General features: G+C 33.6%; 1 protein-coding gene and 1 pseudogene across 3 annotated transcripts in view; one reads left to right on the top strand and one right to left on the bottom strand.

Moving 5' to 3' along the window:
- UGGT1 (UDP-glucose glycoprotein glucosyltransferase 1) overlaps positions 1-16,377 on the bottom strand; it is a 117,809-nt gene that overhangs the window by 70,336 nt on the left and 31,096 nt on the right. For all 3 annotated transcript variants that reach the window (XM_025050896.1, XM_006917733.3, XM_025050897.1), the window contains exons 12-17: positions 15,987-16,078; positions 14,550-14,700; positions 12,406-12,525; positions 11,304-11,389; positions 6,983-7,118; positions 4,849-4,980 (exon numbers count right to left, since the gene is read on the bottom strand). In XM_025050896.1, coding sequence (XP_024906664.1) covers positions 4,849-4,980; positions 6,983-7,118; positions 11,304-11,389; positions 12,406-12,525; positions 14,550-14,700; positions 15,987-16,078 — 717 coding nt within the window. The remainder of the gene's footprint in view (positions 1-4,848; positions 4,981-6,982; positions 7,119-11,303; positions 11,390-12,405; positions 12,526-14,549; positions 14,701-15,986; positions 16,079-16,377) is intronic.
- Positions 8,635-8,753, top strand: LOC112484593 (annotated as a pseudogene).

Raw genomic sequence — 16,377 nt, 5'->3', positions numbered from 1 at the left:
CTAAAACTAAGGGGATGGATAAAGATATTGCATGATAGACCTAGAGGGTTGTACTGGATGGAGTAATACAGAGAAAGACAAATGCCATATGATTTCACGTACATGTGGAATCTAAAGAACAAAATAAACAAATGGAAACAAACTCATAGATACAGAGAACATTTTGAAGGTCACCAGATGGGAAGAGGCTTGGGGGTGTGTTGGTGAAAAAGGGAAAAGGGATTAAGAAGTATAAATGGGTAGTTGCTAAATAGTCATAGAGATACAAAATATAGGATGAGGAATACGGTCAATAATGTAATAAATATGTATGGGGGTACATAGGTACTAGATTTATTGGGGTGATCACTTTGTGAGTTAGATTCTAATCGCTATGTTGTACACCTGAAATTAATATAATATTGTATCTTAACTATAACAGAAAAATAAAAATTATAAAAAATAAGAAGACCTCAGCAATCTGGTGACTGCCAGAGGGTAGGAGGGTTGGGGATTGGGATAAAAGGGTCAAGGGTTGAAGAAGTGCAAATCAGTAGTTAGAAAATAGTCACAGGGATGTAGAGTACAGCACAGGGAATACACTCAATAGTACTCTAATGGCTATGAGTCGAGCCAGATGGGTGAAAGAGTAATCAGGGGGATCACTGCATAAAATATATAAATGTCTAACCAATGTACTGTATACCTGAAACTAATGAATGAATGAATGAATGAATGAATAAATAAATAGAAAAAAAAGACCACAAATTAATAACCTAGCTTTACACCAGCAGGTACTAGAAAAATAAGAACAAAGCCCAAAGTTAGCAGAAATAAAGATCAGAAATCAGCAGAAAATAAACATCATAACAAAAATAAAAGGAATGATGACTAGAAAAAAGCAATAAAAAAGAGCAATGAAACTTAGAGCTAGTTTTTTGAAAAGATAAACAAAACTGACAAACCTTTAGCTAGAATGAAAAAAGAAATTCAGAATCAAAATGAAAGAAGGGACATTACAACTGATGCCACAGAAATACAAAGAATCATAAGTACCAACAAACTGGACAACTTAGAAAAAATGGATAAATTCCTGGAAATATACAACCTACCAAGACTGAATCATGGAGAAATAGAATATCTGAACACTTTGATGAGTAAGGAGTTTAAATCAGTAATCAAAACCCTCCCAATAAAGAAAAGCCCAGAACCACATGGTTTTCCTGGTGAATTCTACCAAACATTTAAAGAAGAGTTAATGCCAGTATTTCTCAAATTCTTCCGAAAAAACTGAAGACTGAACACTTTCAAAAACATCTTATAAGACCAGTCGTACCCTGATCCCAAAAACAGATAAGGGTACTACAAGAACAGAAAACTATAGGCCAATATCCTTGATGAATATAGATGCAAAAATTCTCAACACATTAGTAGCAAAACAAATTCAACAGCACATTAAAAAGATCACATACTATGATAATGTTTGATTTATCCCTAGGATGCAAAGATAGTTCAATATATGCAAATCAATAAAAGTAATAGACTGCATTAATAGAATGAAAGATAAAATCGTGATATAGAAAAAGCATTTGACAAAATACTCTATCCTTTTATGATAAAAATAAATAACAAATTGGGTATAGAGGAAATATATCTAAACATAATTAGGCTGTATAAAACACGCCTATAGCTAACATACTCAAAGGTAAAAGACTATAAAACCTTTTCCTCTAAGATCAAGAACACAAGTGTACCCACTCTCACCACTCTATTCGACATAGTACTGTAAGTTCTAGCAAAAGCAATCAAGCAAGAACAAGAAATAAAAGGCATCCATATCAGGAAGGAAGAATTAAAATTCCTTTTGTTTGCAAATGATATGATATTATATGTAGAAAATCCTAAAGACTGCACCAAAAAAATTATTTCAAATAATCAACAAATTCAGTAAAGTTGCAGGAAATAAAATCAACATACAGAAATCATTTGCCTTTCTACACACCACCAAAAAAATATCTGGGGGGTGGGGAACCCTACTCATAATAGCATCAAAAACAATAAAATACTTAGGAATAAATTTAATCAAGGAGGTAAAAGACTTGTACAAAAACTACAGAATTTTGAATTTAAAAAATGAAGATCACAAACATACAAAAACAAGAAAAGATATCCCATGTTCATGATCCAGAAGGATTAATATTGTTAAAATGTCCATACTACCCAAAGCCATCTATAGATTTAATGCAATCCCTATAAAAATTCCAACAGCATTTTCCACATAAATATAGAAAAAAAAAAAAAAAAACAACTAAAATTTGTATGGAATCGAAAAAGACTCCTAATAGCCAAAGCAGTCCTGAGAAAGAAGAAAGCTGGAGGCATAATTCTTGATTTCAAACCATACTATAATACTATAATAATCAAAACAGCATGGTACTGGCATAAAAATAAACACGCAGACCAAAGAAACAGAAACAAAAACTCAGAAATAAACCCTTGCACATATAGTCAACAAATGTTTGACCAGGGAGCCACGAATACTCAACGGGATAAGGACAGTCTCTTCAATAAACAGTGTCAGGCAAACTGGATAAATACATGCAGAAGGATGAGATTGGACTCCTATCTTATACCGCTCACAAAAATTAACTCCAAATGGATTGAAGACTGAAACATAAGGCCTGAAATCATAAAACCCCTAGAAGAAAACATGGAAAAAGCTCCTTGATATTGGTCTTGGCAATGATTTTTTTAGGTAAGACAACAAAAATATAAGCAACAAAAGCAAAAATAAACAAATGAGACTACATGAAAATTAAAAGCTTCTATATAGAAAAAGAAATAATAAAATAAAAAAGCAACCTATGAAATGGAAGAAAAGATTTGCAAATCATATATCTGATAAGCGGTTAATATCCAAAATATGTAAGAAAAATAAGTGTGATTAAAAAATCAGAAGAACTGAAAGATATTGTGCCAAAGAAGACATACAGACGGCCAAAAAGTACATGAAAAGGTGTTCAATGTCACTAATCATCAGAGAAATGCAAGTCAAAACCACAATGAGATTCATCTTATACCTGTTAGAATGGCTATCACCAAAAAAGAGATAACGAGTATTGGTAAAGAATGGAGAAAAGGGAACTCTTGTGTACTGTTGGTATGAATGTATAATAGTACAATCATGAAAGAATATGGTACAGAGGTTCCTCAAAAATTTTTAAATAAATTATGATATGATTCAGCAATCTCAATTCTGGTTATATATCTGAAGAAAATAAAGTCAGGATTTCAGAGATATCTTCTTTCCATGTTCACTGCAGCATTACTTACAATAGCCAACATATGGAAACAACCTAAGTGTCTTGTCAGCAATTGAATGGAATATTATTCAGCCAAGAGAAAGAGTAACTCCTACCATTTGGAATACATCGATGGACCTTGAGGGCTTATGCTAATGTGAATAAGTCAGAAAGAGAAAGATAAATATTTATATGTGGAATCTAAAAGAGCTGAACTCAGAAAAAGTAGAATGGTGGTGGTCAGGGGCTGAGGCATGGGAAAATGGGGAGATGATGGTCAAAGAGTACAAATTTCCAGTTATAAGACGAGTAAGTTCTGGGTAGCTAATGTACAGTATAATGATTATACTTTATACTATATTATATAATTGAAAATTATATAATCTTAAATATTCTCACCACAAAAAATAAATGGTAATTATGTGAGGTGATGGAGGGGTTAACTAACACTACCATGGTAATCATGTATCAAATCAACAAACTGTACACCTCAAACTTACACAATGTTACATGTCAATTATATCTCAGTAAAGCTGCCAGGGGGGAAGGGAATCCTTATCATTGGCTGTAAGAAAAATCAAAATCATAGTCACATAATCAAAAATAATAAAGAAGAAAAAAGCAAACCATCTGTCACCCTCACAGATCCGCTAGCTCTTGGTATGAATTTACTTTTTCAAAAGTATTGGTAGAAAGCCAATATTTTAATTAGTTTTGGATTCAATATCAAATTACACATATAATAAACCTATCGGTTTGTGTTTTATTTTGTTTTGATTTCACAGTTATCACTCCAAAAATTTTAATTCAGAGTAGGCAGGTGTCACCACCTCTAGGAAGCCTTCAACAATCACCTTGTCTCAAACTGGAAGAGCTGTCCCTCCTTCCTCCAAGCCTCCCACCTACAAGGTGTAAACACTGCTAACCTCACAATCACCAATACCTTACTGTTCTTCTTGTGTGTCACTCCCCAACAGGCTGTATGATGCCTCAAGTATAGACACCATCTCCTGTTCGATCCTCTATTATTAGGGCTGGCACAGAGAAGTTACTCCGTACTACTATATATGTGTTTAAAATTAAAGCTTTATTCCTCATTTCAAAGTATTTCAGAAATGTCTCTAGTTAAGTTCTTCTAGTTGTTAAGTCCTTCCATTTTGTTCTCACCAAATAGTTTTTGTCTAATCCCTCTAAAACATGAATCAATTTATAGAAAGAGATCTCTTAACCAATCTAAATTAACCAAGTTAATAGCAACAAATACTTGCTATTAAAGCATTCTAAGCTATTACAATGGTGAGCTACTCTCTAGAATGCACACACTCTTACTTCCCCATTTGAGCTGTATGTTCACTAATGATCAACTGGGTCTGTTCACAAAACTGAAATATAAACTACATTTGCAAACAGAAAAAAGTGATTTGGTTGCTAAATTTTTAAATGCTAAGTACCTAAATACTTTAACCACCACCACCTTTATTAATGACAACCTAAAAAAAAAAAAAAAAAAAGAGGTGAGAAAAGTACAGTATTGTAGTCAAATAAGAAATGCCAAATAATTTTTTACCTTCCGATTCTGATCATAAGCAGAATCAATCCCCAAAATGCTATTCACTTCTACATATGGATATTTCTTCTCCAGGACACTGACCACATGTTCAACTTTCACCTTTTCTCCAGTCCTTACTTTGTTATATATCTGAAGAAAGAAAAACTAGGTAACCAACTACACTTTTAAATTCAAGTTCCAGAGTGTTTTTTATAAAAGATTTCTGAACATAGAAAAAAACATGGCTATTTTTCTTAAAAGGTCAAATGAGGTCAAATGGGAATAGCAATTCTCCCTTTTCCATGCATCATTTTAAGAATATGTAGTTTTTAATGTAAGATGACTACATGTTCTTAAAATGACCTAATCCAGTTTATACTCACATTAAGTCCCAAATGCAAAAATGTTAATTTTTTAAAAATCTGAATATTTATAAGTAATCCTTGAAATAAGAACTCACGTCCCTGCTGTTTAGGGGAAACAAGTTGCAAAATATGTATGGCATAATCCTTGTTTTTAAAAAGCAGACATAAAACTACAACAAACTGTTTAATATGTACACGTAAACATCTAGAAGGATACAAGACAACCTTTTAATAGTGGCTACCTTTAAGGAGCAGGATTAGGGAGTGGAGAGACAAAAAAAATTTTTAATTGATATACTTTAATATTATTCTAAAAACAAAACTTTATTTCAAAAATTTCAAAAATTTTACAATATATCTATTCTTACTTTTGCTATTAAACAAGAAAGAAAATAAGGCTCAGATTATCCCTTCCTTCACACAGCTACGGGGGTAGGGGAGGAGACTTCAAAAAGCAGACTTTAAAACACTTATTATCCTCGGCAACTTCTTTTAAACTTATTTCATTCTACATAGACCTACTGCTAACTCCCATCACCATCATTGCTCACAGAGATCACAGCAACAGCTCGACAACTAGTATCCCTGCCACTTTCTCTACCTTCACCAGATCCATCTCCATATATGCATCAGAATGATGTTTTTAATTGCATTTTAACTCTGTGACTGGATACCTGTTCCCCCGCCTAATGGCTTCAATGACCAGGTTCCCCTCTCCACTCTGCTCTTACAGTAATCTCATCAAGTCATACTAACAACATGGAATAACTACCTTTGATTTGCAGCTATTGTTCAAATGACTCGTTTTCCTCCTACATGCAGCTGGGATAACTTCCCACTCCATAAAAATGCCCACTTCTCTGGCGGAGTGAGGTCCTAAGTGCTGCCATAGCCAGCTGTGCTTCCTGTACTAAATCATCTGTGTGGAGGTGTCCCCACTAGACTGTAAGGTCCTTGAGGACAGAAGTAACATTTTATTCTTCTTTATATCCCTCGCAGCTAGTATCAGCTCTGGTAAATGGTGGGTCTTTGGTGAACGTTAGCTGAATAAATAAATGCACATTTTAACTAATAAAAAATGCCTCTGACTAAATCTCTAAGCAATAAAAATAACAAATATAATAAACAGCAGACTGACATTGTGTTTATGGGTAAAATAAAAGTGGTAAAAACCAACTGCTTTGAAGATAATTTTCCAATAACTACCACTAATCTGTAAACAAAAGACCTGTTACTTCTTTTGAATTTATTGAATATGAAGTTTTTTATATTCAAAAATGGAAAAAAAAACCCAAGTAAATGAGGAGAGTTCTTTGTTTGAACTTAAGCAAGTATCTTAAATATATATATAAATTAGGGCATTTCCAAGTTTCCAGTTAATATAGAGAAAATAGACAATAAGAATTTTATGACCTGAATAGTAAACTGAATCCTAACGAAAAGTTCATGATGGTCTTAAAGGGTGAAAAAAGCAAACTTTTTTTAACCAAGTAGAGACTATCTCATTTACCAAACTGCATTAATTAGTGCTTTCAAATATCTGCAGAAGGCAGAAGACTAATATACATTAGTAAGGCTCCTAAAGAAAATTATCTTAGCTGAAATCACAGCAATCTATTATTAACATTGATGAATCAATAAAGTAAAGGCCAACTCTTGAAATATAAAACACAAAGTTTGTGTGAATAATTTCTTACTTTACAAAAATATCAAATCCCCTTACCACATATTCTTTCTTACATTAAGTCAGATTTAAATTTTATCTGTTATTTTAAATGAAAACATACATGTGTCAGAGTTTGGAAGGCATGATAATCATCCAGTTCTTGGGCAACATAATTATATGCTCTCAGAATAGCCACTCCAGCGTCTTGCATCCCATCCACATCTTCAGAATCATTAACCACAAAGATTAAGCCAAGTCTGAGGGAGAGGAAAAAGGGGAAAAAGAAACTTATTTCAAATAATGCAACCAGTTAAAAGGAATAGCATCCTTGTACTCCACACAAATATTGTAGCTAATTAAGGAAAACTAACCTCTACTGAAAAACACAGGTTCACATCCTAGTCTGCTATGATTGGCAAAGGCTTCCATCACTTACAAAATAAAAAAGCAAGTTCCCAAAGGTGGCTTAGACTTTTGACTGTTAAAGGAAACCGTTTCCACACTGTGAAATGAGGCCTTTACTGCCATGACAAATATTGCTATAGTTTTAATATAGGAAGGAGGCAAGAGAACTAAAGTTAAATCAAGCTATATTCAGAGTCTGCAATATGCTGATGCTCCCTAAGGTCAAACCACAAACCACAAGGAAACCTGCAGAACAAAGGAAGATTTCTGCTGGGATTACTAACAAACCACTTACCCACACCATGAAGGGAAAACAGAAAAACAGAGTCTTTAAGTTGTGCCCTACAGAGAATAAACACAATCATTCATTTTCTATGGCTAAAATCCTGGGGCAAGGGGACCTATGGAGTAATGGCTGGGAATTGCCAGAAGGCCTTTCAAGCTATATATTCTTACCTTTCACACTGTATGCCTATACCATCAAAGGAAAATGGGTGTCTTTAAATTATAATTCATAGAAACTAAGAATGATATATAAACTGAATTCCCCAAACACTCAGGTTTTTTCGGTCTTTGCTTCTTCTTGTCTTTGCTCCTTCTGTCTTGGTCTTTTTCTCTGTCCTTCTCTAACAAACTTTCTTTTTAACTCTAATTCCAGCAGGCACTTGAATTCTTTCCTGCACTCAGTCAAGAACCTTTTTCTCTCAGTGCAGGGCCACTCAGGGGAATTTGCCCTGTCCTGAATCAGTTTTACAAAAAAATTTTGTTCTGTTTTTAAATGAAAACTATATATTTTCAGAATGTGAAAATATATAGGGTGGGGGGACTGAGATTTAACACAGGCAGTGAGAATCATAGGTAAATGGAAAGCATAAAAACATTTACTACTGTCCTTCGTCAAAAAGCTACAACCAAGGTTAAGGTTATTAGTTTAAAAATTTAAATAAAGGAATAAAACCATAAAGAGATACCATTACACATTCATTATAGGCTGGCAAAAAAACAAAAACAAAAACAAAAAACCTTGCACTGGCCAGCAGAGGCTATTAGCCTATACTGAAGCAAAGGCAATTCAATGGAGAAAGGATAGCCTTTTTAAACAAAGGATGCTGGAACAATTGGACATTCACATGCAAAATAATGACTCTAGATAGAGACCTTATAACCTTAACAAAAATGAACTCGAAATGGATCACAGACATAAATGCAAAATACAAAACTATAAAATTCCTAAAAAACAGAACAGGATCTTGGGTTTATCAGTGACTTATTAGATCTAATATCAAAAGCATGCTCCATGACAAAAAGAATTGATAAAGTGGACTTCATTTAAATTAAGAACTTCTGTTCTGCAAAAGAAACTGTTAAGTCTGCGGCCATGCCACCCTGAACAAGCCCTATCCCGTCTGACCTCAGAAGCTAAGCAGGGTCGGGCCTGGTTAGTACTTGGATGGGAGACCACTTAGGAAGACCAGGTGCTATAGGCATAAAAAGTAAAAAAAATAAGGAATTGTAAGCTGACAAGGTCCTTGAAATCTGTGAGGTCAACCAAAGATTGCCTCACTTAAAAAAAAAAAAAAACTATTAAGAGAATAGACAAGCCACAGACTGGCAGGAAATCTGTGCAAAATACATTATCTGATAAAGGACTGATATCTAAAATATACAATGAACTCTTAAAACTCATGATTAAAAAAAAATTAAAAATGGGCAAAAAAGTCTACACAGGCACCAGGAAGACGGTTTAGCAGTTTCTTAAAAAACTAAACATACATTTACCATAAGATAAAGCAATCATGTTCCCTGGTATTTACCCAATGAGCTGAAAACTTATATCTACACAAAAACATGCACTTGGCTGTTTATAAGAGCTTTATTCATAATTGCTCAAACCTGGAAGCAACAAAGATGTTTGTCAACTGGTGAATGGATTAAAAAAAAAAACAACTATGTTATATCCATATAATGGAGTATTAATCAGTGATAAAAAGAAATGAGCTATCAAGCCATAAAAAGACATGGACAAACCTTAAAAGCACACTGCTAAGTGAAAGAACCCAATCTGAAAAAGTTACATAAGTCATGATTCTGGAAAAGGCAAAACCATGTAGATAATAAAAATATCAGTGGTCACCAGGGGTCTGCAGGGAGGGAGGGACAAATAAGTGGAGCACAGGGGATTTTGGGGGCAGTGAAACTAATCTGTATGAATCTGTGAAGGTGGAAACATGTCTTTATACATTTGTCAAGACTCATAAAATGTACAACTCAAACAACGAACTCTAAGATAAACCATGGACTTTTAATAATAATGTATCAATACAGCTTAATTAACATTGCTCTAAAAAAATACGTCTATTAATTATTTTTTTTAAAAAAGGCATAGCTTAAAAATAGAAAAAGAAAATAAAAACATATATCGAACATCAAGGAGGTATGCGTACAATATGTGTAAAAATGAATGAGGGTGGTGACAGGGTTTGTTTTTAGATGAAAACTGTCTTTCTTTTTTAAAATTCCATTTATGACAGAAATCATGAATAGATTCCAGGCAGAAATGACCTAAATATTATTCCCATGAAAACAAAAATAACAGCTAAAGCCTAATTATCTCCTCAACAAAGTAATTCCCAAGTTTCCAATTTCTAGAAAAGGCATCAGTTTCATTAGCTAAGCTCCAAAATTCAGACTTCTGTTTCTCTCAATCTCTCATCAAGTATCAGTAGAGAGTCTCTCAGATTTGTCCCTTCCTCTCCTAGACTCCACCAACACCTTAGTGCATAAAACACATCAACTCAAACAGAGTAAAACAGCCCCGGGGTTCTCCACCAACTATTCACAGCATGCCTCTCTACTGCGAGTTAAGTGCCTTTGTCTCACCTACCGCTGCAATCTGAAGACCCCATTCCCTCTTCTTTTCTCTCACTGGAATTTGATAAATATTTAATTAGTGCCTACTGTGTGGCATAAGCCTACTTGTTTAATTAAAATATAGCTCTTGCTATAATCCAGTAGTTTATTCCTCCATCTAACAAGGTGGTATTCATGTTTTACATGAAAAATTTCATTAAACTCAAATCTCTGCTTTCTCATCAACGAAAACCCTCTACTTTCTTCAAAGTGTATCTGAAATTCAACTTTTCCATAAAGCCTTTGTCCTTCCCTAATATCTCAGTCAGTAATCTTTTGTTTTCTTGAAATTCTAAAGTATTTATAATTAATAGGAAATAACCTAATGTTTGATCAAATATCTTCTTAAAGTGTCTGAAAATATGCACAGTATTTTTTCCAAAGCAGAAATGTGGCTTATATACCATTCACAGAATTTAGCTCAGTGCTAGGTATGGAATACACAATAACATTCATTATCCAAAGAATTTCTTTTTCACTTTTTCTAAGAATTCAAATTTCGTCAACACATAGAATTATCAGATATTATTCACAATGTAAATGAGAATATTTTAGCACTTATGTAAAACCTTAAAACACTGTTCTTCAAAGGCACAGTGGAAATCCAGTCATTCAAGTACCCCCTAGTAGTATATCTGGCAACACAAATGAAATAAATGTGTCTGTTTGTACCTACAAAAGGCTGTATACTATACATTTGTCCTTGACAGTCTAACAAAAGTTGTTGCCAAACTCTTCTCCACTAAAAGTGGAAACAGGCTCTGTGATGAGGACACTCAGGAAAATTCCTTTTCATTGAGAAGCAAGGTCAGATCACAAACTATTTTTGCACGAGCTATTTATTAAAAATTCAGTGGTGGTAAGCTTCTGAATCAAATTCTTTACCAAAGAATCAAATTCTTTACCAAAAGATACTGGCTTCATACTGAGCAAAAGATAGAACTGCCATTGAGAATCAAATTCTTTACCAAAAGATACTGGCTTCATACTGAGCAAAAGATAGAACTGCCATTGACGATCCCCACTATTAGTTATCTTACGAATCAGTAGCATCAGACTTGCATTTAAGAATGACAAACAAAACTTCAGCTAAATTAGATATATCATCAAATCAACACCAGTGTTACCTTAGTGGTATATGATTGCTAAGGAACATCTCAGCTGTGCTAATCAACTCTGCTGTGGTCTCGTGAGAAGGATCAACTATGAAAACCTGTAGAAGGAAAGGAACACATGGAATGCTTATTAAAATGTCACTAGGCTAATAAAAATGCCCTTAGTCTTTATACTTGAAGGCAATCTTTTTCCAGCCACTCTTGAACCACATAAAAGAGGAATTATACAAATAGCAGTTATCCTCCTTTTATGTTCAAAGAATGTGGTACTGAACGGATAAGTGATTTTCTCATGGTCCTATGATAGTAACATGGGAACTGTACCCAGATTGCTATTACCTATTCATTTACCTATTCATATACCTAACAAAACCTAAGTTTTATTAACACTTCCATTTTAGAAAACTTAGATTTCCAAGGAGCTCTGAATTAAGGATTCATTTAGAACTCAATTTCTAGACAATAATAGCTATCATGTATTAAGCTCTCATGTGCTTTAAAAAATATTATCTCATTTACTAAATTCATACATATGGTAAGAGAAATATTAAAATGTTGACTGGGAAGGAAAAAAGTTGGTTTCAAGAGTGAGGAAAGTATATATGACAGTTTCCCTAGCAAGTTCTGTGAAAGCTGACCTTGACACTAACTGGCCCCTATCTCTTTAGGAGCTACATACAGAAGAGAAAGAAATGAGAGGGAAAAAGAGGGCCAACTCCTCTATCTCTCTAAAGCAGTGAAATAAGGACTAAAAGTAGGAAATGACAGAAAAATATATTTAAGGGAATAAACTGAAGTATTAAATTTTAGGGATTAAAGTATTCAAGAAAAACAGTAGCAACATACTCATCTTCTGAGTTAAAAAGAGGTACATTAACACTAAAATAACAGAGTATGAATCTTTGAGGTAAAGGTAAGGAACATTTCCTTATACAATGACATCTCACAGCTCTACATTTCAGTGTATTCAAAACCCTTTCAGTTTGAATACAGTAGTGGTAGTGGTGGGGAGGAGCAGCTAGGAAAGAAGTGAATATTCAAGATATGACAAAGAGGTAGGAGAGAAGGCAAGGTGGAAAGAGTTCATGGCTAGACAATAAGGAGTTTTACTTACCATGTTATGCAAATTTTTCCTGATCTGCCGGATAACACCGGGAAAGGTGGGTCGTAGCAACTCTTGTAGACTAGATGGCCATGAATTATATCTGCTATCGACCTCCAGGTTGTTGATCCACTAGAAAAAAAATAATAACACAACATGCTGCATACACTCTAGCCATCGTTAGTGACATTTGCAGAAATAATACTTTAAATTATCTTAAGAAAAATTACATGGAAAAAGACCATTTTCAAAAATATAAAGATCAAATAGAAAAATGAGTGACTAAAACATAAGCTCTAGAAGATATTTGCAACTTACAAAAGCAATAAAGGACTAGTGTCAAGAATACATATAGAAATCTAATACATCGATAAAAAAGGCACGTAACAAATGAGAAGTAAAATTGAGTCACAAATATGACTTAAAAATTTACAGAAGAAATTCAAATGGTCAATGAACACAAGGAAAGATATGCACTAACACTAGTCATCTGAAAAATATAAACTAAAATCTCAATAAAATTTCACTCATTAAATTGAAAGAAATTTTAAAGTTTGTCAATATCCAAGAGTAGGCAAAGATACAGAGCACCTAATGCTAGTGTCTGGAACAGTCACTTTATAGAAGAAGACCTAATAAATTTGAAGATTTTATTACTTTATTACTATCCTACCACTAAGTACTGCAGTTTTAACTCTACCCCAAATAAATTCGACATGTTTGCACAAAGAGAGTGGTACAAAAAACAGCCAATATAGTACTGCTCATAACAGCAAAAAATTAGAAACAACTTAATGCCCATAAATAGAGCACTGGGTAAATAAACAGTATATAACGTTCATACAAAAAGGGCAGGAAGGGAATGTATATTACCTTGTAAACATAGAATATTATATTAGCGTGTAAACATAGAATATTTCTGGAAAGATACAGTATACCTGTTGCTTCTGGAGAGAAAAAGTGGATAGCTCGGTGATGAGATGTTAATGTGTACTCTTTTGTATGTTTTAAATTTTAAACTATGAATGTATAAAAGATTTCTTAAAAAGAAATAAAATAAAGATGATATGATAAAACTAATCTATATGTATCAACCTTGAAAAAACTGTTGAATAATAAAGGAAACTGATGTAGGATACTGATAATTTTAAAGCATACAGTAGGGACTAAAATGATGAATCAAGGGATAGGAAGAATGAACACCAACTTTGGAAGAGGGATTATCTGCAGAGAGCATAGAGGAGGAACTGGAAAAAGATAAAGAGGGCTTTGACTAAAATATTTTTCTCCCAAGAAAACAATAGATCTGACACAAAATGGTTAAATATTAACATTTAGTAAGTATGACAACAGGTCACATGGTTGTAATTAAAAAAATTTTAACAGGAGCTCCCTTCTAGTTGCTGCCCGATTCATGAATTGCTTAATAAAGCCAATTAGAGCTTCAAATTATAAATAAGTAAATAAATAAAAACATTTTTAACAAAATCAACACAACAGTATTCATCAAAACAGTAGTTACATCACCAAGTAAGGACTCAAGTAATGACTATCTATATTCTACATTTCTCTTTCAAAAATATTTCCCTAAAATAAATGCAGTACAGAAACCAAGAAAAAAGGACTAGAGGGTCAAGGGTGTGCTAGGCACACTTCTAATACTGATTTCACCTTCATCATAACTGCACAAGATAGCTCTATTCCCTCCATTCTCTTTTATAGATGAGAAGACAAAAGGTTCAGATGTCGTACAGGAGATACTAACCCATATAAATCCCCCACATATAAAATATCAAATTCCTTCTAAGGTTATTAGCTAAAAATTGATATTTTTAACAAAATCACACAAGAATTATATGCAACTGAGAAAATACAAACTAATTATTCTTTCCCAAGAGATACTCAGCTAAATCCTAGGGGGAAAGAAAAGTGGAAAAATCACTGCCTTAACCATATTAAACATAAGAACTCAACTTTTTGGAGCATTAATGAGCCTACTTTATTATATACACATAGCCCCACATAAGCAGTTGTGATAAATCTTTGATGCCAATAAAAGAGATGGCAGGAACAACTTACTTCTCATAAAAATCAAGTGTGAAACCATAACAAAATGCCTGGCCAGATGCCCATGGACCCTCTAAAAGAATACCTACTGAAATAGCAGGACTCCTGATGTCTACAGCATAGTCAGCCTCGGAGGGCTGGATGTTCAGTTTCAAAATGTTATGCAGAGAAAGGCCTTCTATTCCCAGTCTATGCAGTCCCTCCATGACCCGAGCTTCGTTCCTCAATACATCAAACAGACTAAAAAAAAAAAAAAAGTATTTAGTAGAAAAACCTTCAAAAAAAAAAATCCTTGCCATGAAAAAAAAATTATCAGTTTAAATTCAATTCTGTATCAAACTGGTTGAGAAATCCAAAAAGGGAGCTTTTCCCTTTGCTTCATCTTGTCAAATATGTAGAACAAAGCAGGTACAACTTGCTTCTTGGTTCGTCTTTATTTATACTTAACACATGCATTGTCTCTAAATATAAACATACAATTTGAGGATGAAATAATCCTAAATTTGGGTTTTACATTGCATGTTTTTAAAAACCACTACAGGAACCTGTTATTTCTTACAAATGCACATGAATCTACAATTACATCAAAATAAAGAGTTTATTAAAAAACACCAAAAAAAAAATTGATTATATACGTTTAATATATGTTTCAATATCAGTATCAATTTACACAGGCACATACATATAACCACAGAAAAAAGTCTGGAGAAACTCACACCCAAGAGAGGTTTGCTGGGACACAAAGAAGAAATAGGACAGGATGAAGACTTTACTTCTAGTCCCTCTAAAACACTCTGAAAAATTCAAGCTATATATATAGATATATTTTTTAATAAGAAATAAAAAAAATATGGGCAATCTTTTAAAGTGTACTTTACTAATTTTCAGTAGCTCTGTAAAGCAGTATGTGAACATAAAGCTCAATTAAAATAATTAATGTGAAAATATCTTACTGTAGAAACTGCTTCTTCAGAAGCATTAGCAATAGCTTTTGTTTTTACTACGAAGCCATACTGTTAACTGTGTCAATTTTAATCCCACGGGTAAAATGTGAATTCCACCTGACTGTCCACCACCCTCCTCCAAAAATTCATGAAGAAAATTTTGAGCAATTTCGTCCTGAATCACATTTTAACAAAACAAAAAAGGTAGGTATTCAAATAACATGTAAAACAGAACACCTTCTGAGACACCAGAGGCAGCATTTTGAATAAACCCACTTCACAACCTTCCCAGAAGCAAAAGAAGCTGCTCTTTTCTGCTTCCACGGTTAAAAGGAAAAACTATAACTTCTAAAAGGGCATTCTCAAAAGACACTTTGGCCTTAAATGTACATTATGATAAAAAATGGCCAAGTGTCATTCTACCCATCCCAGTCAAAACATGGGCCTACCCAAAGACACTCACTGGGCCCGGTAAGCCATCAGGCTTTGCAACATGCCACATCAAGGAGTACAATAATCTAAATGCGTCGCAAGGAGCTACACTTTATAAAAACTTTTCATAGTTTCAAATATTATCCATACCTGAATATATCCTGCGTATCTAAATCAATATGAAGTCCATTGATGAACAGTGCTGAATCTCCAGGCTGTAATCCTAAAGTTCCCTTGAAATACTAAAATATTAAAAAAAAAAAAAAATTATTAAGGAACAGGAAAAGAATGCTTAACAGAAATTTCTATGTTTCTGGCTTTATTATATGTACAAATGTTGACGTCCTCTTATGTACCATAGGAAACCCTAAGGTTGGGTTAAGATCTTTTATGTACTCCAACAGATCCTTCTTAGCATCTACTTCACTGTAATAAAATAGCTGGTTTATGTGGCATATACCTCTCCTCCCTTCTTCCTTCCATCCCTCCCCACTTCCAACAATAATTACAACTGTTTCTTATAATAGGGAGGGGGAGTCAT

This window comes from Pteropus alecto, unplaced genomic scaffold (assembly GCF_000325575.1).
Source record: "Pteropus alecto unplaced genomic scaffold, ASM32557v1 scaffold607, whole genome shotgun sequence".
In the NCBI taxonomy this organism is placed as follows: Eukaryota; Metazoa; Chordata; class Mammalia; order Chiroptera; family Pteropodidae; genus Pteropus; species Pteropus alecto.
This window is presented reverse-complemented; position numbering and strand designations above follow the sequence as displayed.